Below are 23,823 nucleotides of genomic sequence, written 5' to 3' on the forward strand. Positions count from 1 at the left end.
ACCAGATTTTTTTTTTTAAATAAGCATGCCAAGACAAGCATAGACTCATAACTGAGAGAGAGCATGTGGATTCTCTTATGCCCCCCGTGACTCAGAACATGTGCATAATCAATGCTGGGAAAATCATTCAGTGTCAGGCGAAAGAAAACCCAGAACGAGCACCTTGGAAGAAGAGGATGGCGTGTTTAAAGGGGCCTTTTCTTTCTTTCTTTGCGGTCTCAACAATTCCTGATCGAGACTAAAGCATAACGGGTCGAGGTTTGCTTTCCATGTGGCCGCTCACACGAGAGGGGGTGAAGCAGAGGTCACGGCGCATTCGAACCCGCTTGCGTGCGACGGTAATCACGCAGGTATCGGGGTAACTTGAGCCGCAGACGCTTGTTAGTGCAGAGCAGAGCCAGTTGTGCCGTCAGCGGGTCATTAGGGGCGTGCAGGACTGAAGGGCCCCTGATTGCTCTGGAGGCCCCGAGTGTGGGATAACAGGACCCCCACGATTACATGCAGGAGCGCAGGAGGGGGTCGTTAGCGGGAACAGCTTTTCGTGAGAGCTAATGCAGGAAACGTGTTCGTTAGCAGGATATAGAGGCGTGCTTTAGCTAGAAACCTGCTTAACGGGCATGATGTGTGTGTGTGTGTACATTCATATTATTAATCATTTTTATGTTTATTTTAAATATTTTGGTGGAAAGGAGGATATGGAGTGAAGATGTACAGTTTTCTTTGATATTTTTAATTTTATGGAAAACACTAAAACAATAAATAAATAATGATTTTTTTTATTGTCTAGGTATATGTTAATTGATTGTAATTATTATTAGGAATTTTTATGTATATTTTAATTATTTTGGTTGAAAGGGATTATAGGTAAAACATTTTTTATATTTTATAAACATTTTATTATTTCCACAGCGTGTGTGTGTGTATATATATATATATATATATATATATATATATATATATATATATAATTTGTTATTAATTTTTAATATTTGTACAATTTTTATTAATTTATTTTTTAATTCTTAATTGTTTTTTTTAATGTATATTTTAATTATTTATTTATGGTTGAAAGGGATTATAGGTAAAACATTTTTTATATTTTATAAACATTTTATTATTTCCACAGCGTGTGTGTGTATATATATATATATATATATATATATATATATATATATATATATATAATTTGTTATTAATTTTTAATATTTGTATAATTTTTATTAATTTATTTTTTAATTCTTAATTTTTTTTTTTTATGTATATTTTAATTATTTATTTTGGTGGAAAGGGATAATGTGGGGTAAAATTACTTTTTTTTGTAAAATAATAAAACAATAAATAAATAGTACATCAAACTGTTTTTTTTTTTATTATCCATGTATGTTGAAAAAAAATGTTTTATTGTCTGTGTATATTAATTTATTATTAATAATTGCAATATTTTAATGCCTTATTTTGGTGGAAAAGGATAATGTGGGCTAAATTTTTTTCCCCTATTATATAATATTTTTAATGTTTTGTAAAAGAATAAAAGAATAAATAAATAGTACGTATATGTTAATTTATTATTCATATTTTGTATGGCTATTTTAATTATTTATTTTGGCGGAAAGGGGGAACGTGAAAATGTAATGTGTTTCCAATTGCATTAGGCTAATGCTTTGGCAAATATTAATACAATAAATAAATACTTTTTATGCATTGTGTAGGCACTCGCTAACATGAAGCTAAACGTCTCGTTCAGAAATCATGAGCATTGAACAGCCTCATTAACATATGACCACCCTCATTTACATGTCTTTACTTATTCAGTATTAAGCAGCTTGAGGTGAACTGTGCCTGTGTGTAGAAGTTAATCACCCGTAACAGAGTCCAGTTATAGAGAAATCTTAGCAAAAAAAGAGCGAAAATGAAACTAAATGATCCGTTTTTGGTGCAAGAAACTCAAGGTTGATGCTTTATATCAGTAATCAAAGAAACAGCTGCTGCAATGAAACGAACGTGTACTTTGCACAATATTTACCCCAGTTCACCATGACCCTATTGTTCACAACTAATTTGAAAACAACACTTCTGTTAACCAGACAAGCAGACGATCAGAAGATGCCGATGATACCAAGAACAACTCCTTTTCTTTTTCTTTGTAACCATTGACATGTTTTAAATGAACTCTTGAATATACTGATGAAGTAGGTGTTGATGATAGTAAATGTTTGCTGTTGAGTTTCAGTAAATGTCCTGGACAGGGAAGTGCGTTGTGTGAAAGCATCAACCTCTTCAAAGTGGTCTTTTATAGGTCTTTTATAGGTTCTTCAAGGATGTTTAGTGGTGTGTTTGAATAGATGTGAGAGCTTTGACTCTGAATGATTGTGTTTTCTTCTTCTTGTGCAGCGGAGCTCTTCCACCAGTTGTCTCAGGCTCTGGAAGTGTTGACAGACGCCGCCGCCAAGGTGAGATTCACCTCCATTCGCTACCAAATCTCTCTATATGTGTCCAAAAACACAACTGTGTCACATTAGATCAGTGTATTCTTGAGTCCTCTGCCCACGGTGGGGTTCATGTAGGCCAAGAGATCTCCTCTGCTGTCATCACAACTGCATGAAACTAAAATAATTAAAATTGAAATAAGTTTTAGAATTTCAGAAGTTTTAAATTCCCCCTGTGATCAATAACTGTAGGCTAACCCTTAAAAACTCATCTTTGGTCACCAAAATGACCCTTTTTTTTTTTAAGCGTTTTTCCTTGAAAAAAAATGTCTTCATGCCTTAAAATATCGTGAATGTTACTCGACACTCTTGCCTCATTTAGTATGTGCAATTCTATGAATATGCAAATGAGCCCCGCCTCCACTCACTCACTCAGCTCAGAGATCCACTGGTTGACGATCACACGTTGATCTGATTGGTTACAAGGTAGTTTGTGACGTCAGAAACACCAGCGATTTCAAAGCGTGTTTTTGAGACTGTCTTTGGTTCACTGCAGTTTTAAGGAGGAAATACTCAGCAATGGTGTCGACTTATGAACTTACACATGCTTTGTCTTAAAGCAGATTAAAAACACCACATAGACACATAAACAACATTAAAAGTGTGATTTTTCACCACAGGGAGACTTTAAGAGCTTAATGTTCCTCATGGTTTCCTTTCTTTTTAACCAATGAATTTACGACTCTTTCAGTATTTCATGATTTACTGGATAAGGATTTTTAAAAATATTTTTTACTCACAATTTCTACCTGATAAAATATTTTAGAGACCGGCATAACTAGAAAAATGCGTGTTAATATATTTTTTTTATATGTACATTTATTTCTATAAGGATGTAAAAATGTACAATTTTGCAATTATATATTTATTTTTTTTAGGCTTTGGAAAATTACAGTATAAAAACGCTCATGGCATTTTAAGATTTGATTGATTTCCATGACTTTTCCAGGTCTAACGTCTAGAAGTCGCACTTTTATAATGTCCTGAGGAATCCCACAAATCATTTTTTAATTTTGATAAGAAACATCTTGATTTTCAGCTTATTTCATCTATTTCAACATTTATTACGTTCATCTGATCATTCATTTGTTTGTCTCTCCTTCAGGCTGCTTACGACAAGATCCGCACTGCTAAGAAACAAGCCGAGGAGAGGAACCGAAAGCTGGATGACAAGAGGAAGAAGATTAAACTCGGTCAGCTGCTCCTCCTCACTTCTTCTGCTCCTCTGCTATTCTGGCTTTCAGCAGATTGTCAGCGTAATACATGCTGAAGGACATTTGCTTGTGTTTTGTAGATTTGGAGGCTCGTGAACGGCAGGCAGACACTGTGAAAACAGAAGAGGTTAAAATCACCCGCACATTAGAAGAGGAGGTGAGAGCTTGCTTTGATGACTGGATGTGTGTGTGTGTGTGTGTGTGTGTGTGTGTCAACTCAACAAATGACTTTTTTAGCAGTAAGACTCCTAGATTAGTGGCTGTGTGCTTGGAAGTCCCTTGCTAGATGACCAGTAACCAAGGAAACACTAATATCTACATTCATGCATTTTATCCAGACGCTTTTATCCAGAACGACTTCTATTGCATTTAGGGTTTATAGATTTCTATCTAATATCTGTCTTAATATCTGAAACCACGTTCAAACGATAACGCCTCACCTTTCTATGGGAGCTTGTTTCCGCCACCATGTAATTGCAACTTTCTTCTCTCAATTCTGACTTTTTTTTCCCACAATTCTGACTTTTTAATAGAAATTCTGAGATTTTTCTCGCAATTTTGAGATTTTTCTTGCAAATCTGAGATTTTTCTTGCAATTCTGAGATTTTTCTCGCAATTGACCCTTCAAAGGGAGTTTGATTGACAGGCGATCTGACCAATCATAATCCGCCATCCGCCGAATCCGCCATTTTTGTCCGCCAAAGCAGTCAGGAGAGTTAGTAGATTAACGATGGAGGATTTGAACTTGAGAAACGGAGAGTACTGACGTCTTTCCGCGGTTAAAACAACATTCCTTCTGATGTTCATTCATGTTTATTTGATGCTGTATAAATGAACTAGAAGGAAGAGATGATCGGTTCACGAGCGGCTTTAACTGAGCGATCTGTCAGACTCATTAAAGAGACACAAAACTATTTATTGTTTACATTTCTTTAAAAAATTACCAAATTTGAAAGTTGAGACTTTTTCATATCAAAAGTACCCTGGTCTGTCCTGTCTCAGTGTGTTGTCAGTGTCCTCTCTGCTCCGCGATGTGTGTTTCACTGCGTGAGAACATGGTGTGTGTGAGAGAGGCGTGGCTTGTCGGACATAGCAACAGTAACTAAAGGGGGCGGGGCTTTGCGAATGGTCAATTCTGACTTTATCACAATTCTGAGTTTAAATCTCGCAATTCTGAGTTTTTTCCCACAATTCAGACTTTTTCCTTACAATTCTGAGTTTAAATCTAGCAAGTTTAAATAACCCAATTCTGACTTTTCCCTCAGAATTCTAACTTTTTTCTCACAATTTCTGACTTTTCCCCCGCAATTCTGACTTTTCTCTCTCAATTCTGTTAAAATCTCGCAATTCAGACTTTTTTCCTTGCAATTCTGAGTTTAAATCTCACAATTATGACTTTTAACTTAGAATTCTGACTTTATTTCTCACAATTTAGATTTTCTTTCTTTCAATTTTGAGTTTATATCTCTTTTTTTTTTTCCATGGCAGAACTAAGCTTCCATGCCTTTCCGTCCTGAAACTGCAAACAGACACCAGTGGTTTGATTGGTTTTATTAGTGAACAGCCAGTAGGTGTCAGTGTTTGACACGTGGAGTCTGAGTGACGGGTTACTGTAGGTCAGTGTGTATGAATCGCTCCAGGAGTATTGTTTTGTTAATCTAGGAATGTGTGTGTGTGGTTGCGTGTTCGTCTGTTGTAGATCGCCCGTCTGAGGGAGGAGGGTTCACGGGAACTACAGGAGCAGCAGAGACTCATACGAGAGCAGATCCAGAAAGAGGCAAACACACACACAGGTGCTTAAACACACACATTAATGCATTGGGCAGATGCTTCTATCCTAAGAGACTTACATTGCACTGAAAGCATATCAAATATCAAGTTAAGTTATTCAATTCCAATTGAATGATAGATAGTAAATGATGACAGAATGATCATTTTTGGGTGAACTAAATTGCAAATTTACAAACTCATTTTCATTTATTATTTCCTCAATACTCCAAGAATCGTGTTTATGTGCATTTAAACCTTTGCATTTAAAGGTTTTAAACCTCTAGTAAACCGTTTCAGTCTGATCTGAAGAGTTTGAGCACTTCATGTGTGCATCGGAGAGCAAGGAAGATAATGAGGTCGACCGAGATTGATTTTTTTTATTACCGATACCAATTATTTGCATGTTTATGTGCCCGGTATATGGAACCGATATTTATTTATTGTTTCATTTCTGTTTTTGACAATAATAACAACAGTACTGAACTGAACAAATTTGTTCATGAACACTTTTTAAGAACTGTAATGCCGTCAATTTCACTTATTCATTGCATACAAAAAAAACACACACTTTAAAATCAATAAATTGAGTCTGAAAAAGAGGGCAAAAATAAAATATATAGTGCACTGTCACTGAATCTTTGATCAGGTAAACAAACAGGTAATGAATATAGGATGTAAAAATCATTCTAATAAATGAAAAAAAAGCATAAACCAAAAGCATTCTCAAGATGATTCCGATATAATGAAACCGATACACGATTATGGGAAAATGCTTAAATATCGGGGGAAAATATCGGCTAACCCGATTATCGGTCGATCTCTATATGTGATATAATAAAACAGAATAATGGTTTACATTCAAATATCATTCAGAATAATACGAGCTAGAATATTGAGAAAATACAAATGAATTCCTAGCAGCAAATATTAATCCACAACAGTTGTTACTACAACAGGTTTATACTGAGAAGTCTCTCTGTGGTCAATCATTTTATCCCTTAAACCTCATCTTTGATCATCAAAATGACATATTTAAATGTTTTTTCCTTGGAAAAAAATGCTTCATGCCTTAAAATATCTTGAATGTAACTCGTGCCTCATTTAGTATGCGCGGTTCTATGAATATGCAAATGAGCCCCGCCTCCACTCACTCACTCAGCTCAGAGATCCACTGGTTGACGATCACACGTTGATCTGATTGGTTACAAGGTAGTTTGTGACGTCAGAAACACCAGCGATTTCAAAGCGTGTGTTTGAGACTGTCTTTGGTTCACTGCAGTTTTAAGGAGGAAATACTCAGCAATGCTGTCGACTTATGAACTTACACATGCTTTGTCTTAAAGCAGTGGTTCTCAGTTCCAGTCCTCGTGACCCACTGCTCTGCACATTTTGTATGTCTCCCTTATTTAACACACCTGAACCAGATCATCAGCTCATTAAGAGAGACTCCATGAACTGAACTGAGTGTGTCAGATAAGAGAGACATACAAAATGTGCAGAGCAGTGGGTCACGAGGACTGGAATTGAGAACCACTGCCTTAAAGCATATTAAAAACACCACATAGACATATAAACAACATTAAAAGCATGATTTTCACCACAGGGGGACTTAAAATCTCCATAATATTAGGACATGGAGATGAATGCATCTGTTCGGCACCTGAACATCTCACGTAAATAAGTGCTGATGGGTAAATCACCGTGGATAGAAAAGACACCGTCCATCGCTGAGGGTCAATGAAAGTGTTGATGAAACGCAGGATAGAGAGCACTGGAAGCAATGGTTGTGTGTGAGTGATGTCAGCACAGCGTTTGCACGCTAGTGAGGCTCTCGGAGGGAAGGAGACGTGCTTTAAAGCGGGACAGGAGCCTGTGAATGTGTGTCTGTATGATAGATGATTGAATGAGAGCATGAGAATCTAACTCGTATTGATTTCTGCTTTTGTTCTTCACAGACTCTTCTACAGGACACCAGGGCAGCAAACATGTGACTCCTAAACTGAAGGTACTGTTCGTGCATTGAAGTGAGATAGAAAAAAATTTCCACATAGAAAAATAAACGAATGAATAAATTAAACATAGAGCAGAATTTGATAGTTCTGCTTTTGTGCTTTACGATTAACACTAGAGCAACTGTGTAGCAATGCAGTAAAAACACTTGGTCACAGTTAGGGCTGTCACGCAATTACAATTTTTAATCTAATTAATTACATGCCGATTAATTAATCGCATATCAATTTTGGCAAAAAAATAAAGAAATTCCCCGCAAAAGATCATTTAAAGTTAAATGAGAAAAGCATCAAATAGACATTACAAGAAAGATTTTATTTGATTCAACATAGCATTTATTACACATAAACTTTTAGGCTACAACAGCCATGATAATTTTTTTCAGAAGCTGCATCTGACTTGATATTTAGATATATTTACAAATCAAAACAGGTTAGTTACCGACATTCTTCAAAATATCTTGTTTTATGTTCCGCAAAAGAAAGAAAGTCTGAAACTAAAACTGCCAGTAGGTGGCGTAAATAAATAAGTCATTGAATCATTCGTTCATTCGATTTGTTCAAACGGCTGAATCATTCAGGAATGAAGTAAATGACTCTTTATGAACGAGTCATTGAATCATTCGTTCATTCGATTTGTTCAAACGGCTGAATCATTCAGGAATGAAGTAAATGACTCTTTATGAACGAGTCATTGAATCATTCGTTCATTCGATTTGTTCAAACGGCTGAATCATTCAGGAATGAAGTAAATGACTCTTTATGAACGAGTCATTGAATCATTCGTTCATTCGATTTGTTCAAACGGCTGAATCATTCAGGAATGAAGTGAATGACTCTTTATGAACGAGTCATTGAATCATTCGTTCATTCGATTTGTTGAAACGGCTGACGCATTCAGGAATGAAGTAAATGACTCTTTATGAACGAGTCATTGAATCATTGGTTCACCTGATTGATTCACTTAAAACGAGGCTTCATTCAGAGACGAACCACCGCTGTGTGTTGCTCAGAGACGCACAACAGTTCTGCTCAGGCTTTATAGGAAATATTTTCTTTGGAAAAATTGAGCAAAAACAGACTAAAATATTTTGTGTCTAAAATATAACTGAATATTAACTTCTTATTTATTGAACTGGTGTATAAAATCAATATCACATTTGCACTCGTGCGATTCAGGACAAAAACAGCACTCGTGTGATATTGCGTAACTATATCCTATGATATAAATATGAAACAAAAACTCTTTATCATTTTTATCCCTGATATCTTGAAGTTTAGTGCCTTTATAACTGGATTCTACAGGCTTCATCACGCAGTCCTGCTTCATGTTCATCAACGATCAACTATATGAAATGTAAGATGAACTACAGGTCTAGGTTAAAATCATTTTAACGCATAGCTAATTAATTAAATTAACGCGTTAAATCGACAGCCCTGCTCACAATGTTTCATGCAATAATCAGTCCAACCCTTTGGATGTAAAATATTTGCATATAGTCCCTCCTGAAATTTTAAGTTAATATTTTAGTATTAATATTGTTTGTTATTACGCTGGTACGTTTTGTTTTATTATAAATTTTTATTTATATTATAATTTTTTTAATGAGTATCAAGTGTTTTATTTGAACTTTTTTATTTATTTTGTATATTACATTTATTTATTTTTATTTTAAAAATGTTGTTTTATTTTATTGTTTTTAAATTTATTTACATTTTTATGATTTAATTAATTGTTCGCGACCAGTTCACTGGGGTTTGCGAACCCTTTTTGAGAAACCCAGTGCTCGTACATCATGTGTGCGCGCTCGTAAATCAGTGACTTGATGAACTTTAGGATACAGATGAGATGATTTAAACGTTCTCCAGCTTTCTAATGGACATCACTCGAACTCGATGACCCATAATTCTCATTAATGCTCGTTCACCCTGCCATCATGTCTGTTCCTGTCCTCCAGTGTCGTCGTATCATCTGGAGAATATCTAACTTTGTAAAACAAACAGGACTGTATTTCCTTTGGAAAGCGTTCAGTTTTCTATATTAAAGGACGAAGCTAACATTAGCTAATGTGTTTATGTATTTAATCTCATTATTGTGTCCGGCCCTGATCCAAACATCCCATCCTCCGGTGAATTACCTTTGTGTTTGTGTGCTCTATCAGGAAAAATAAACACTGGAGTTGAATTAGAAGAAACTCTGGCTGATGTACGGTTGCGTTACGTGAGATTTGGCATGAACCCGGTTTCTAAATAGTTTTCCCAGCAGTGTCTGATAGTCCCGCTGCGTTTCAGACATATTCCTGCACGTATATTTTTCTTTCGAACTGATTCGGTTTGACTTCCTGAGAGGAGCCGTCTGATTAAACGAGTTCAGGCCCTTTAAAACAAATTAGTCTTGCTCTTTCAATGGAGCGCTCCATTAATTAAAGCAGATTCCTCCACCGGTGCTCGCGTTCGGTTCCTCTGTTAGACAGATGATTGATATTGTGTTACAGTTCTGATGTGATTGGAACATTGTGAGCACATGGTTTTAGTGCAGCATCTGAAAAATAAAATCTGTACTGAATATGAGGCGTAAAGAGAGACTTATTTTTTGGGGGGGGGGTGAATCTTACCCAAAATATATATATATATTTTTTTATCTTATTTATAAAAAAAATTTTTTTTTTAAAGGAATCTCTTCTGGTCACCGAGGCTTGATTTATTGTAAAATTCAGTGAAATATTATTATAATTTAAAATGGCTGCTTTCTATGTGAATATATTTTAGTGTAGTTTATTCTTGTGATCAAAGATTGTAAATCCTGGAAAAACTGCATCATATATTCCACATGAAGCAGCACAACTGTTTTAAACACTGATAATAATCATAATAATTGATCAAAAGTGACAGTTAAGACATTTATTTACAACTTTTAGAACTTTCTATTCATCAAAGAATCCTGAAAAATAACATTTATAATGGTTTCTACAAAAATATGAACATTTATAATAATGAGAATCAAATCATCATAATAGAGTGATTTGTGAAGGATCATGTGACACTGAAGACTGGAGTAATGATGCTGAACATTCAGCTTTGATCACAGGAATAAATTACACTTTACTGTATATTCACATAGAAAACAGATGATTTACATTGGAATAATATTTCACAATATTACTGTATTTTTGATCAAATAAATGCAGCTTTGGTGAGCGGAAAAGACTTTTAAATGGTAATATTTACATAGTTATAATTATTTAATGTATTTTTTCATATAGTAAATGAAGCATTTTCAGTGTCACATTATTTTTAATGACAGTTATGCTCATGTTTCTGGGCATTTTACAATCAGCATAAAATGAAATTGTAAATGTTAAATAATGTATCATTATTTATTTGCTACATTATGCAAGTTTTTTTTCATGTTACAGTAATGAGAATTGAAGGGATGAAATGTGTTTAATTGCAAATAACATCACAATTGACTAGAGAATGTTACTTCTATGTCGTTTTTAAAGAAAGTGTTGCTTTGATGCTAATTTTCAATGTTTTTTTCTCCTGTCCTCAGTTGAAGTGGAAGTGTAAAAAAGACGATGCCAGTAACGCCGGCTATTCTCACGAATGTCTTCAAAACCTCTTTCAGAAGGTGAGGAGTCTGTTTAACTGGTGTTTAGGAGAATTGTTTAATTGTTTTTGAACGGCGAGGGGTGAAAAACAACCCAAGGGCTGGGTAAATATAGGATAGATATCCTGCGTCTCACTCGTAGCTGAAAGATGCGCCGACAGGCTCCATAACCTGTCCATAAGAAGACATGCACCATTTTGACGGGGCTGCACTGCTGTCTCCTGAAGAGGTCACAAAAAGCCCGCGATAAATAACTCAACCCCTGGGTTGTTACGTCCTCTCCCAAGATTTGGGTTACACAAGAAAACTACCCAAACACTGGGTTGTTACGTCTGACACAGGATCTGGGTTACACTAGAAAACTACCCAAACACTGGGTTGTTACGTCTGTCCCAAGATCTGGGTTACACTAGAAAACCACCCAAACGCTGGGTTATTACTTCTGACCCAAGATCTGGGTTACACTAGAAAACTACCGAAACGCTGGGTTGTTACGTCTGTCCCAAGATCTGGGTTACACTAGAAAACCACCCAAACGCTGGGTTATTACTTCTGACCCAAGATCTGGGTTACACTAGGAAACTACCCAAACGCTGGGTTGTTACGTCTGTCCCAAGATCTGGGTTACACTAGAAAACCACCCAAACGCTGGGTTATTACTTCTGACCCAAGATCTGAGTTACACTAGAAAACCACCCAAACGCTGGGTTGTTACGTCTGTCCCAAGATCTGGGTTACACTAGAAAACTACCCAAACACTGGGTTGTTATGTCTGACCCAAGATCTGGGTTACACTAGAAAACTACCCAAACGCTGGGTTGTTACGTCTGACCCAAGATCTGAGTTACACTAGAAAACCACCCAAACGCTGGGTTGTTACGTCTGACCCAAGATCTGGGTTACACTAGAAAACCACCCAAACACTGGGTTGTTACGTCTGACCCAAGATCTGAGTTACACTAGAAAACCACCCAAACGCTGGGTTGTTACGTCTGACCCAAGATCTGGGTTACACTAGAAAACCACCCAAACACTGGGTTGTTACGTCTGACCCAAGATCTGAGTTACACTAGAAAACCACCCAAACACTGGGTTGTTACGTCTGTCCCAAGATCTGGGTTACACTAGAAAACTACCCAAACACTGGGTTGTTACGTCTGACCCAAGATCTGGGTAACACAAAAACTACCCAAATGCAAAAAAAATGACCCAAAAGGCTCAACCCAGGATTTGGGTTGAAAAAATAAGCCAAGATTTTTTAGAGTGTGTAGTTTGCTGTTGGTCAGTTTTAATCGGATTCTCAGAATCAGTCGTTTTGAAGGTGTGTGAGAAAGTGAGCTTGTGTGTGTGAATGAGCAGTTTTCTGCTGGTAATGAGCAGGTCTGCTGTCCAGCGCCGCAGGTTTCAGGTCTGCATGACATCAGCCATTAAAAAGCTTTTATTTCCCCCCGTGTGTGAGCAATATTAAGTTTTATAGCTGCGCGAAACGCCGAAGGCAATGCAGTTCACATGCCACCGTTACGACCCGGCTTCACGGACACGTTTAGTGCCGTCAGGGGACTCGAGGAAATGTGCTCTTCACATGCAACAACACCACGAAAACACTGCCACTCCCGTGTGTGTGTGTGTGTGTGTGTGTGTGTGTGTGTGTGTGTTCATGACGTCAGGCTTCGTGTTTGATTCAATTGTCCCTCTACACGCACCTCTTCATGGGTCGGGCATCAGCATAAACCGCTCGTGAAAGAGTGAAGGTGAAGGTTACGAAACGACCCCAGCGAGAGAGATCGATGTGTGTTTTGGACTCTGCGAACGGGTCGGGCCCTCTTTGGAAACGTATATGAATTGGCCTTCCATTGGGACGCTCTGCTTTGTCACTGTTGGCGAGATTTCCCGGTTCTGAATGTCAAATACATTCTTTTCCCAGGCTTTTCAGGGACGCCAGAGTCTCAGAAACATCTTCCCGTACTGATGTCTTTATGAGAGGGTGAAACTCATGAAACCTGTCAATATGTCCAATCAGAAGAAAGAAATAAGAAATTGTTTTATGTAAAGTAACATCTGGGACGTTTTTAGGGTTTTTTGCATGAGTTTAACTGTCATGAATGTGACAATGCAATAAATCCTTTCAAAAGGTCCTAAAATAGATTTAATTTATTTATACGTTTTTTAAATTATTTGTAATTATTTTGTGGTTAAATATTTTTGTTAACATTTTGTGTTCATATTTAACAACAAAATTGAAAGAAAGAAAGATCTTTAATGTAAAATAATGTCTATTTAAGCCCTTTTTTTTACATTTATTACATGAGCTTTAATGTCGTGAAAATCAGACAATACAATAAATCCTAAAAATAGACTTTATTTTTTCTAAATAAATCATAATTTCTTATTTTGATTTTGTAGTTAAATTGTGGTTAAAGATTTTGTGATCATAATTGAATGAAAAAAGCTCCTAAAATAAGCTTTATTTTACTTAAACCTTAATTTCTTCTTCTTACTTTTGATTATTTTCTGGTTAAATATTTGCAGTTAAATTTTGTGATCATATTTAACTACAACATCAAAAGAAAGAAGTAAAAAAAAAAGTTTATATAAAAATAACATCTATTTAGGACGTAAATTAAGGTAAACTGTCATGAAATTATATGACAATGTAATAAATCCTAAAAATAGACTTTATTTTACAAAATAAATCATTGTTTCTTATTTCTTTTTTTTTATATTTGTAGTTAAATTATGGTTATATATTTTGTGATCATATTTAAACACAAAATCAAAATAAAGAAATAAGAAATGATGATGTTTAAAAAAATTAAAATATGACATAAATTCTTTAAAAAAAGATCCTAAAATAGGCTTTACATAAAACTTAATTTATTTTGTGGTTAAATTTTGTGATCATATTTAACAACAAAATCCAAAGAAAGAAGTGAAAAAGGATGTTTTATCTAAAATAACATTTATTTAGGAACTGAATAGACCTTAAACTGTCATGAAAATCTGACAATGTAATCCTAAAAATACCCAAATATCTTAATGATACCAAAATAGGCTTCAATTTAATTTGTCATAATAAATTCTGCGCTGTTTTCTTTTGATTTTGAGGTGAAATTGGCATGTTTTCATGGGATTCGCTCCAGAAAGTGTCATGTTTTAGAGGAATCAAGCAGTTGAATCAATTTAGTCCTTCCGAGGGTCAAAGGTCAAATATTGGCTCATGCTCAAAATTCACTCCCAGAATTCCTGATTTAATATCGGGAACGTTTCTCATGCTCTGAACAGAAATAGAGAGCGCCCTGGTGATTTATGACAGACGTGTATAAGGATAGAAGACTCGGGGAGAAATTGTTTGCACTAAAAATAGTCAAATCCTTCTCATGGTTTTTAGTTTCTTCTCCCCTCCTTTCTGGCCAAATCTAAAACAGAGTTTTTACCCATTTTCAGTGGTTATTATTGTGTTCTAATGATATTTGCATTGCAGTATGGAGACGTCTTGAACATTTTGATATCCAGTAAGAAGAAAGGCAGTGCTGTGGTTGAGTTTGCATCAGTAAAAGCAGCTGTGAGTATTTTTCATCTGTATAATATGTCCAAATACACAACAGTTTGAAAACAAAACAGTATTTCTTTTTTTATTGGGGATTAATAAAAAGGGATTTATTAAAACAGCCCAAAATTAAAGGAAAATAATCCATTTCATATTATTATTATTATTATTATTATTATTTTGCATTTCTGGACAATTAAACACATTTTCAAAAGTTTTTTGAACCTTTTACTTTTTACTCAAATTTTTCTCAATGTTGATTTTCATTCTTTGTCTTTATGCAAAATATAATTTCTATGTGACCTGGACATTCTTGACAGTTTACATAAGATTCATCTAATTAAATATATGTTATTATAATTTTGAACCCATTTGTATAATAATTTTGAACCTCAGATTTATTTTGATGATTTATTTATTTTGTTGATTTATTTGATTTGATATGTTTGATATATGATATTTTTATTTTTTTATTTTTTTTATTAAACATACATGCATGACAAAATCATAAATAAATAAATAAATAAGTAAATAAATAGAATTACATTTCTAATTTTAGAATTAAAATTCTAAAAACATTCTTTAAAAAATTAAAAAGAAACATTCATGATTTATTTACATTTATTAAGATACAAACAGGGTGAAAAAAAACCCAAATAAATAAATAGAATAAAAAAATAGGACAAAACAGAGGTAATGATGAAAATAAAAATAGTAAATAAAAATGATCAATTAGTACATGAAAATAAAGCAGATTTTTATATATTTTGAATGTATATTTTGTATATATTATAATTCTTTAAACATTTTTAGTATTCATGATTTATTTACAATTTATTATGATACATACAGGGTGGAAAACAACAACAACAAAATACATAAATAAAAACACAAAACAGATGAAATAAATGATGAAATTAATGATTTATTATTAATGATGAAAATAAAAAGAGAAAATATAAATAATCAATTAATACATGAATTATATATATATATATATATATATATATATATATATATATATATATATATATATATATATATATTTTTTTTTTCATTTTGTTTAAATTATAAATATATTTATTATAAACTTAGTCTGAATGATATAGTTCGCCTTAAATGAGTTTCTGCAAGTATATCGTGACAGTCTGATGCTTTTCGAGCACAGGAAACCATATTTAATATAAAGCAGAACCTGTTATTGTTCTGAGATTCGACCCTGTTGTTGTTTCCGGTCTGCGGTTCCCGGTTCCCGCTCGGAGAACACGGCCTTTGTGTCTCCTGGAGGCTTGTTCGAGTTCAGCACACACACATTCAGTCATTTATTATAGAAAACTGTGTATTATGCAGCGTTTTGTACTATAACAAAACGGTTATTTCAATAGCTGTGTTTTATTCACGATAACGCACGGCTATGGCCGCTTCACCCAACGGTTCTATGTATCACTACACAACACCCCTAGCAACCACTCTTAGCAACGTAAACACATGTTTGACCTCATGGATATTGTTCATTGAAGCTATAGTAGAGTATTGTGGGAGATCGAGTGTTCCTGCATTTACAGTAGATGTAGCATTTTCCTTCAGGTCAGTCCTGTATTCATTATAAAAAAAATCCAATAATCATAATAATATGATTCAATAATATGAAAATAGTCATATGTCAGTTGTGTCTTCCTTCTCCATGATCACAAGTTTAGTCCTTTAATGTAAAAGTCTTCTCTACAGACTGACTCGCTCATAAAATCGTCTTCGCCGCCATCTACTGGTGAAGTAATGTATGTAACTTCTGTTGCTGTTTACGACTATTTTCTCCAGCGGAAGGAAGGCTTTTAGTGATTTTACTTCATGAAAGTTGCACAGATACATATTTTTCGGCTTTAATATTTGTATTGTGTGGTGACCGTTTCATTAAAGCAATAATGTGCTCGAGGCTAGAGCTGTATCGGGAGTAAGTACAACACCCTTCAGCCGGGACTTATTCACCACACAGCACAGCCTCTCGTACCTTATTGCTGACATGTTCTCCAGCATCTTTGTTTTTAATGACATGTCCATCTTTTATGTGCCCTCGATCAGGACCTGGCGATTAAAAACGAGATCGGCCTGACGGGAAACCCACTGAAAATCACATGGCTGGAGGGACAATCTGCCCCGACGACACACACCGACTCCTCAGACGGGGTTTATAGCGCTGCACAGGTACACTCTTACTAATGACACAAGTTTAACAGTAAGTCAAGTCAAGTCATCTTCATTTATACTGCGCTTTTAACAATATAGAGTGTTTCAAAGCAGCTTTACAGTGATAATAGGAGATTAAAGGAGATTGTTTAGGCTTTACAGCAGCTTTAGAATAAAGTTATTGTCCAGATAAAGTTAGTTTTTGATTGATTCACTTTGTTTTTTACAGTGTACAGTAAACCTCTCCAGTGTCTAGTTGCAATTTTACATTACTTAAAGTAAACCAATGAACACATTTCCCCCAAATTCTTATTATTGCAATACCTGGATCTTTTACATTTTAGTCTCATTTTTCTCAGTGGTGGTTTTCATCACATTCTCATCTAAATGTGATCATTATCTTTTGATTTTGGGCTGAAATGTGACATGGACATTCTTGACTGATTACATAAGTTTCACCCTAAGAAATTTACATTATTATAATTTTGAACCCAATTTTAAAATCACGATTCATTTACAGTTGTTTTATGATGCATACAGTGTTAGCAACGCAATCAAAGTCACTGTCCACTCTCACGTGTGCATGAACATCAGCATCTTAACCCGCACGCAAACTTAACTTTAATTGCAAAGTTACGAGTGTGTAAACGTGGGCATTGTGCTTCTGTGCGTGAGCGTTTGTCTTCGTGTAAAGTTTAACAAAACTATAATGTTACCGCAGCGTTCCAGATGATTCCTATGGCTTTGGCATTCAGTCTAAATAACATATTTCATCTATCCGTCAGATGGAAGTATGTAAACATGAAGGTTTTGCCTGTGCAAACACATGCTGGTGAGGCTCCTGAATAATGCCCTCAGTGGGTTTGTTTGAGTTGGAGCACACGCACGCGAGCCGCTCTCTGGACCCCCAGCGCGAGACTCATTAAGATCTGACCCTCAGACGCAGAGGCGTGTGTAATGTGTGTCTGGCACGAGATCCTGCGCAAACACACCAAAACAAGGGTTCCTGAGCACAGCCTCTCTTCCAGCCTCTTCTGCACATTTAAAGGGGTGACTTTTTCCTTAAAGGGGTGGTATAATGCCCTTTTCACAAGATGTAGAATAAGTCTCTGATGTCTCCAGAGTGTGTGTGTGTAGTTTTAGCTCCAAATACCCCACAGATATTTTTATACAGCATGTTAAAGTTGTCACTTTTTGAGGGTGAAAAAAAACCGCACCGTTTTTGTGTGTGTCCCTTTAAATGCAAATGAGCTGCTGCTCCCGGCACAGGGGGCGGAGCTTCAACAGCTTGTATCCTGAAAACTTTGAAAACTTTAAGCCTTTTATGTTCAAACCGGAGTCGGACAAAGATGGAGAGACTCAAGAAGAAGTGACATGTAGACAACATTTATGTAGCTCATGTGTAGTTATCTTCTATTCATTGATTAGCATATTCTGTCATGATAATCTATAAATCATGTTCCTGGGGGCGCGGGGTTTATGTAAATTTTAGGGTTTGTGATGTCACTAACCCGGGCGGAATGTGGTGTAGTCTCTACCAGCCGTTTGTTGTAGTCCTTAAAAAGCGATTTCTTTAAAAGCAAATATATCCCTTTGCTCTGAACTTTGAGCGTTGTAACTTTGCAGATGTTGTTTATGCTCAAACAGCAACATTACACACTAACTAAAGTTAGAAAAGTCAAATCATAATCAATCACCCCTTTAAGCCTTTCTCTGCAAGCATTTAAAAAAATAAGCCGATCAGATTTCAGGAGCAGCAGCTCATTTGCATTTAAAGGGACACACACAAAAATGGTGCGTTTTTGCTCACACCCAAAAAGGAGCAAATTTGACAAGCTATAATAAATGCTCTGGGGGTATTTTGAGCTGAAACTTCACAGACACATTCTGGGGACACCATAGGTTTATATTACATCTTGTGAAAAGGGGCATAATATGTCACCTTTAACATTTTTAATTGCTCAATATAGACATAGCCGCTTTTCAGTTGCAACGGTGTTCTGAGTGAGTTTAGCATGTTGTAAGGTGGTTGCTAAGGTAATCTTGGGTTGCTAGGTGGTTGCTAAGGTAAAATCAGGTTGCTAGGTGGTTTCTTATATTGTGTAGGATCGTGAGACTTCAGTGTTATTACCCTAACCCTGGTTGTGTAAAATTGTGTTGATAAATTAAAAACAATAGTGTTACCATACTATATTGAACCTATATTACCATATTGTTCTTGATATAGTCTAGTTTATTTTGAATGGGATCTAAAAACACTTAAAGAATCGGATTCCTATCCTTGTGAATTAGTGTTTTTCCTGCTGGCTTTTCTCAAACAGGTCTTTTAAAGTGTCTTAAACCTCTCTAATCCAGTCTAATCCAGCAACAAATGTGGTCCAGGCCTCCAGTTACATGAGTAGAGTAGCGATGAAAGCCACTGATAAGGAGTCGAATGGAAAATGAGTCCGGTGTCCTGGATGTGGGATGCAGGTTTGAGGAGAGTTTGACTGATGTGAAAGGCAAATGTTCGTATATTTTCTTGCATCTCAGTTTAATGTTCACTACAAGAACACGACTGTTCAAGCGTTTAAGCTCAGTGAGATTTTGTATTTTGAAAGAAATTAATCATTTTATTCAGCAAGGACAAATTAAATGGATCAAAAGTGATATATGGACTATGATAATATCGGGATTGTTGTTTTAACGATGTGTGATCTGACATTATCGAGTGTATCCCTCACTTTACAAAAACACACATCTAGAGAGCGCAGGCATACACTACATCATAAAGTAGACTAGTGTGTGATTTACTCTATTAAAATGTGTTAATAATGGCCTCAGTATTCAAGATAAGGGGCAAAAATACCTCTATGTCTTTATAATTATATAATTGAATATAGTTAATCAATATCACATGAATAGTGCTGTTTTTTCTCCAAATATCAGCATGCTTACAAATGTGATATTGATTTTATACAACAGTTCAAAAAACAAGAAGTTCATATTAAGTGACTCATATTTAATTGCCTATTTTTGTTCTATTTTGCCAATGAAAATAGTTTCAAACAAAACCACAGGACTGTTGCGTCTGGCGGTGTTTCATTACTGAATGAACGAATCGTTTGAATGAATGATTCAGTGACTCACTCATTAAGAATCGGCCGTTTGAATGAATCGGTTGAATCTCAATGACTCACTCATTAACAGTGACTTGCTGGTTTTAAGTTTCACATTTAAAGTATCTTTTCATTTACTTTTTAAAATAAAAAATCTATAGTCAATGTTTTATGTTTAAAACGTCAAACCGTTATTTCTGCATGTGTAACGGCAGGTTAAACACCTTCATGTCTCTCTGAGCTTCACTTAACAGTCTGTGTAAAAGCATCTAAACTTCAGATGCAGCTTCTGTGGTTCATCTTTAGATGAATTATATAGTTACTGATTTCATTTAACAGCCCAATTGTGTCTTATTATTATAATTTAATTTATTGATTAAATGTAAGAATATTACGCAAAATATGATGCACACATGTAATTAGGGTTAGTAAATGGCTTTATAAAGGTAAAAATGCCCATAAAAGGTACAAATCTATTTAAACTAATTGGAAAAGATGATTTCTGTCACTGCTGTGAACTGAACCGCACAGAATATGAAGAATATCATAAACTTTAGGAGTCAGCTATCAAGGTACAGACACAATAAACCACTGAGCAAAATATCGTCTAAATATTGTTATCGATAAAATCCCAGAAAATATTGAGATATCTTCTTTTTTTGATTGCATTAAAGACATTTATATTGCAAAAAAAAAAAAAATCTATTTTAAACAAATGCTGTTCTTTTGAACTTTCTATTCATCAAATAATCTGTTTAAATAAACTGTTTTAAACACTGATAATAATCATAAATGTTTCTTGAGCATCAAATCCTCATATTAGAGTGATTCTGGAGGATCATGTGACACTGAAGACTGGAGTAATGATGCTGAAAACTCAGCTTTGATCACAGGAATACATTACATCTTACAATACATTCACATATTTTAAATTGTAATGGTATTTCACTGTTTTTACTGTATTATTTGACATTTGAACACTGGTGTCGCTCATTAGTTGTTTGAGTTTGTGACTTGTACTTTTATATATATATATATAGCCATTAGCAGCCCTGAAATGAAACACTTTAAACGAGGCGGTCTGGAAATCTCTTGCCATATGAAGTGTGATGTAGCGAGCCGTCATTAGAGATTCTCAGCACACCATAGTTAATCCGTCTGGCTGTTGTTCAACTCTTGCATTAATGCCCCAGGTTCCTCGTTTAGGGCGGATCATGGTCCACATTCTGGGGTTTTAACAGAATAATGTGTATGAATGTTATTATGACAACGGACACTGAGTGCCGATTGCTTCATCGGGCCGCAGGTCGGAGGTCGCGTCACTGGGGGTCTGAGGTGTGTTTCCCGCACAGCGCCGTGACTCGCTGCTTCACTACTATAGGGCGATCATCGCTGAAGAGATCAACTCTCTAGTCACGAAAGCATATTGTTGCAAATGGGTTGTTCAACCACGTTGGTTAATGATGTCACACACGTGGTGGAGTAATAACTTATTTTAATGAATCATTTTAGATCGAATTGATTCGAGACTTTTTGCTAAATTACGTACATGACATCTGAGGACTATTTCTCATTTTTCTCAGTTATTTTGCTTTATTTCCAGATTCAATCATAGGCTCGTTGTTACACACGTACACACATGCGCACTCTTCAAGAACAGCGCTTTAAATCTCTTGACAAACTAAAAGATGTAAAAGACATTATGTATTCTGAATAAAAGACACAGGTTGCACTGAATGTCAGCTTGATTATTTTGCTCAAGATCAGGCTTTATTGAGTCCACATGTCATGCAAACTAGAAACTCCTCTTCTAACCACAGGTCGAGATCTGACGTTCACACACTCACACAACTCTGCGAATGTTCGTTAGGACGATGTTTTCGGGAAACACCGACTCGTTGAACTGCTGATAACGACGGAACTTGTGACCATAGTTGGCTAACGATGCTTTCGGGAAACACACCTCTGGCCGAGCCCTTCAGCATCCCATAGTTCCTCTAAACGCAGCTGTGATTGTGGAGGAGGAGCAGGAGCGCAGACATACACTCACTCTCTCCGAGTGTTCAACTGTGGGGGATTCTGGGAAGCCAGCGTTGCTTCAGACCAGCCACTTCTGCTTTTAGTGATGAGGGACTTTCTGCAGCTGGTCTTTGCTCTTGGGTGGACTGAGATCGGGTGGTGACCAGATATATATATATATATATATACACACACACACATATACACACAGACACACACACACACACACACACACACACACACAGGGGCTTGATGCAGCTGTGTTCGAGCTCAGGATGAATCTCAGTATTAGTGATTGTTCTGGTTATATTGCATTGTTTGTTATCTTGTTGTTAGAAATGTGTTTGTCACTTCGTCAAATAGCCAAACCGTTGTGTGATTCAACACTATTTAGCTGTGCGCAAGATATAATTATTAATTCCCTTGTTTTGGTTAAATCAAAACGAGGGAATGAAATTAATTATTATATTGTGGCACGATTTAGTAAAACAAAAGAATGAATTATTATATCGTGGCACGATTTACTTAAAACCAAGGAATGAATAAGTAAATCGTGCCCACGATATAATATATATATATATAATATTCCACATGTGATGTGCAGGGCTCCGTTTAAACTTATTTTATTTTAGGCAAGATTTCTCATTTTCATTTAGTTTAACTTGATGGACTAAAATAACTAAAACTGAAATAAATATTAATAAAAACTATACAGACATATATCTTTTTAAACTAATAAAAAAGACAAAAACATGATTTTTTTTTAAACTACAATATACAAATAAAAACTAGTTCAAAATATTAATAAAAAAAATCTATAATAGAATCTCTATGGTGCTAAATTAGCACTGGCTGAAATGAAGTAATTACTTAAATTAGGACTGTTTACTTAAATTATTATTATTATTATTATTATAAATTTAAGGAATGTTTGAAAAATTAAGATATATTGCAATATATTGCCATTGTGCTGTAAAGTAAAACCTTTTTTTTTTGTGGAAATGATGTTAATGTGATAATAAATTGACCATGATTTTATTTAGATTAATCATTGATTCCTATCATGGCCACTTTCATATTTAATATCTGAATGTACATCATTATAGCGTGTCGGCCAGGGCAGGCTTTTCCCCTGTGGAGTTTCACAGGCAGGACTTCTGGCCTCCGTGTTGCGTTTAACTGGTCCCTCCACACGGCCCTCACTATAAATCTACATTATTTGGATTGGATTTAGTTTCACGTCTTTAGTTCTTGGGGTTCGTGTCTCAGAGCTGTGATAAATTCTCAGGGCTTGCGTGATATATGAAGGTTGTGAAACTTCCTGGACTGTGAAATAATAAATGACTAATAAGAGGTTTTTGGAGTGTGTTTTAAGTGAATGTTTGTACTTCTCAATCCATAACAGAAATCATCTTGCTCAGCAGAAATGCACTTTGCACGATTTAGGGTTTTCACGCACTCAAAACACCGGCTTCACTGAAGCGCTCGACGTTCTGTACATGTAAACGTGTTTGAAACTAATAGATTCGTTCCCAGTAGCTTCCCTCCTCTTGTCCGATTGGGATTAAACATGTCAGTTTGCATTGGTAGAAGCTTCGAAACTTCCACGAGGATTGTTGCGTAAACGCTCTTCCCAGAACATTTGCTCGTAAATCACGGCGACCTCTCTCTCGGTGATCTACGCGTGTTGTTTCAGCGAGATAAAAGTGCAAACTCAGTGTGTCTGTTTTTCTTTGCTGTCAAATGCATCAGCGTTCCTGCCAGACACAACATGAACCAGATGGATCGACTATTTTGGGGAGTTTTCCTTTTTCAGCCATATCTGTAGACCTTGACTGAAACGTTCATTCTTGCCCAAAATAAATTCATTTGCGGGTCGTGTTTGG

At 35.6% G+C, this 23,823-nt stretch overlaps 1 protein-coding gene across 1 annotated transcript in view; it reads left to right on the forward strand.

Moving 5' to 3' along the window:
- dnajc17 (DnaJ (Hsp40) homolog, subfamily C, member 17) overlaps window positions 1–23,823 on the forward strand; it is a 60,852-nt gene that overhangs the window by 13,744 nt on the left and 23,285 nt on the right. Inside the window, exons 3-10 of the mRNA XM_084393614.1 lie at window positions 2,392–2,450; window positions 3,592–3,679; window positions 3,781–3,857; window positions 5,400–5,493; window positions 7,426–7,475; window positions 11,033–11,110; window positions 14,571–14,651; window positions 16,716–16,838. Coding sequence (XP_084249740.1) covers window positions 2,392–2,450; window positions 3,592–3,679; window positions 3,781–3,857; window positions 5,400–5,493; window positions 7,426–7,475; window positions 11,033–11,110; window positions 14,571–14,651; window positions 16,716–16,838 — 650 coding nt within the window. The remainder of the gene's footprint in view (window positions 1–2,391; window positions 2,451–3,591; window positions 3,680–3,780; window positions 3,858–5,399; window positions 5,494–7,425; window positions 7,476–11,032; window positions 11,111–14,570; window positions 14,652–16,715; window positions 16,839–23,823) is intronic.

The sequence above is a fragment of the Rutilus rutilus genome, assembly GCF_951802725.1.
Source record: "Rutilus rutilus genome assembly, chromosome: 21".
In the NCBI taxonomy this organism is placed as follows: domain Eukaryota; kingdom Metazoa; phylum Chordata; class Actinopteri; order Cypriniformes; family Leuciscidae; genus Rutilus; species Rutilus rutilus.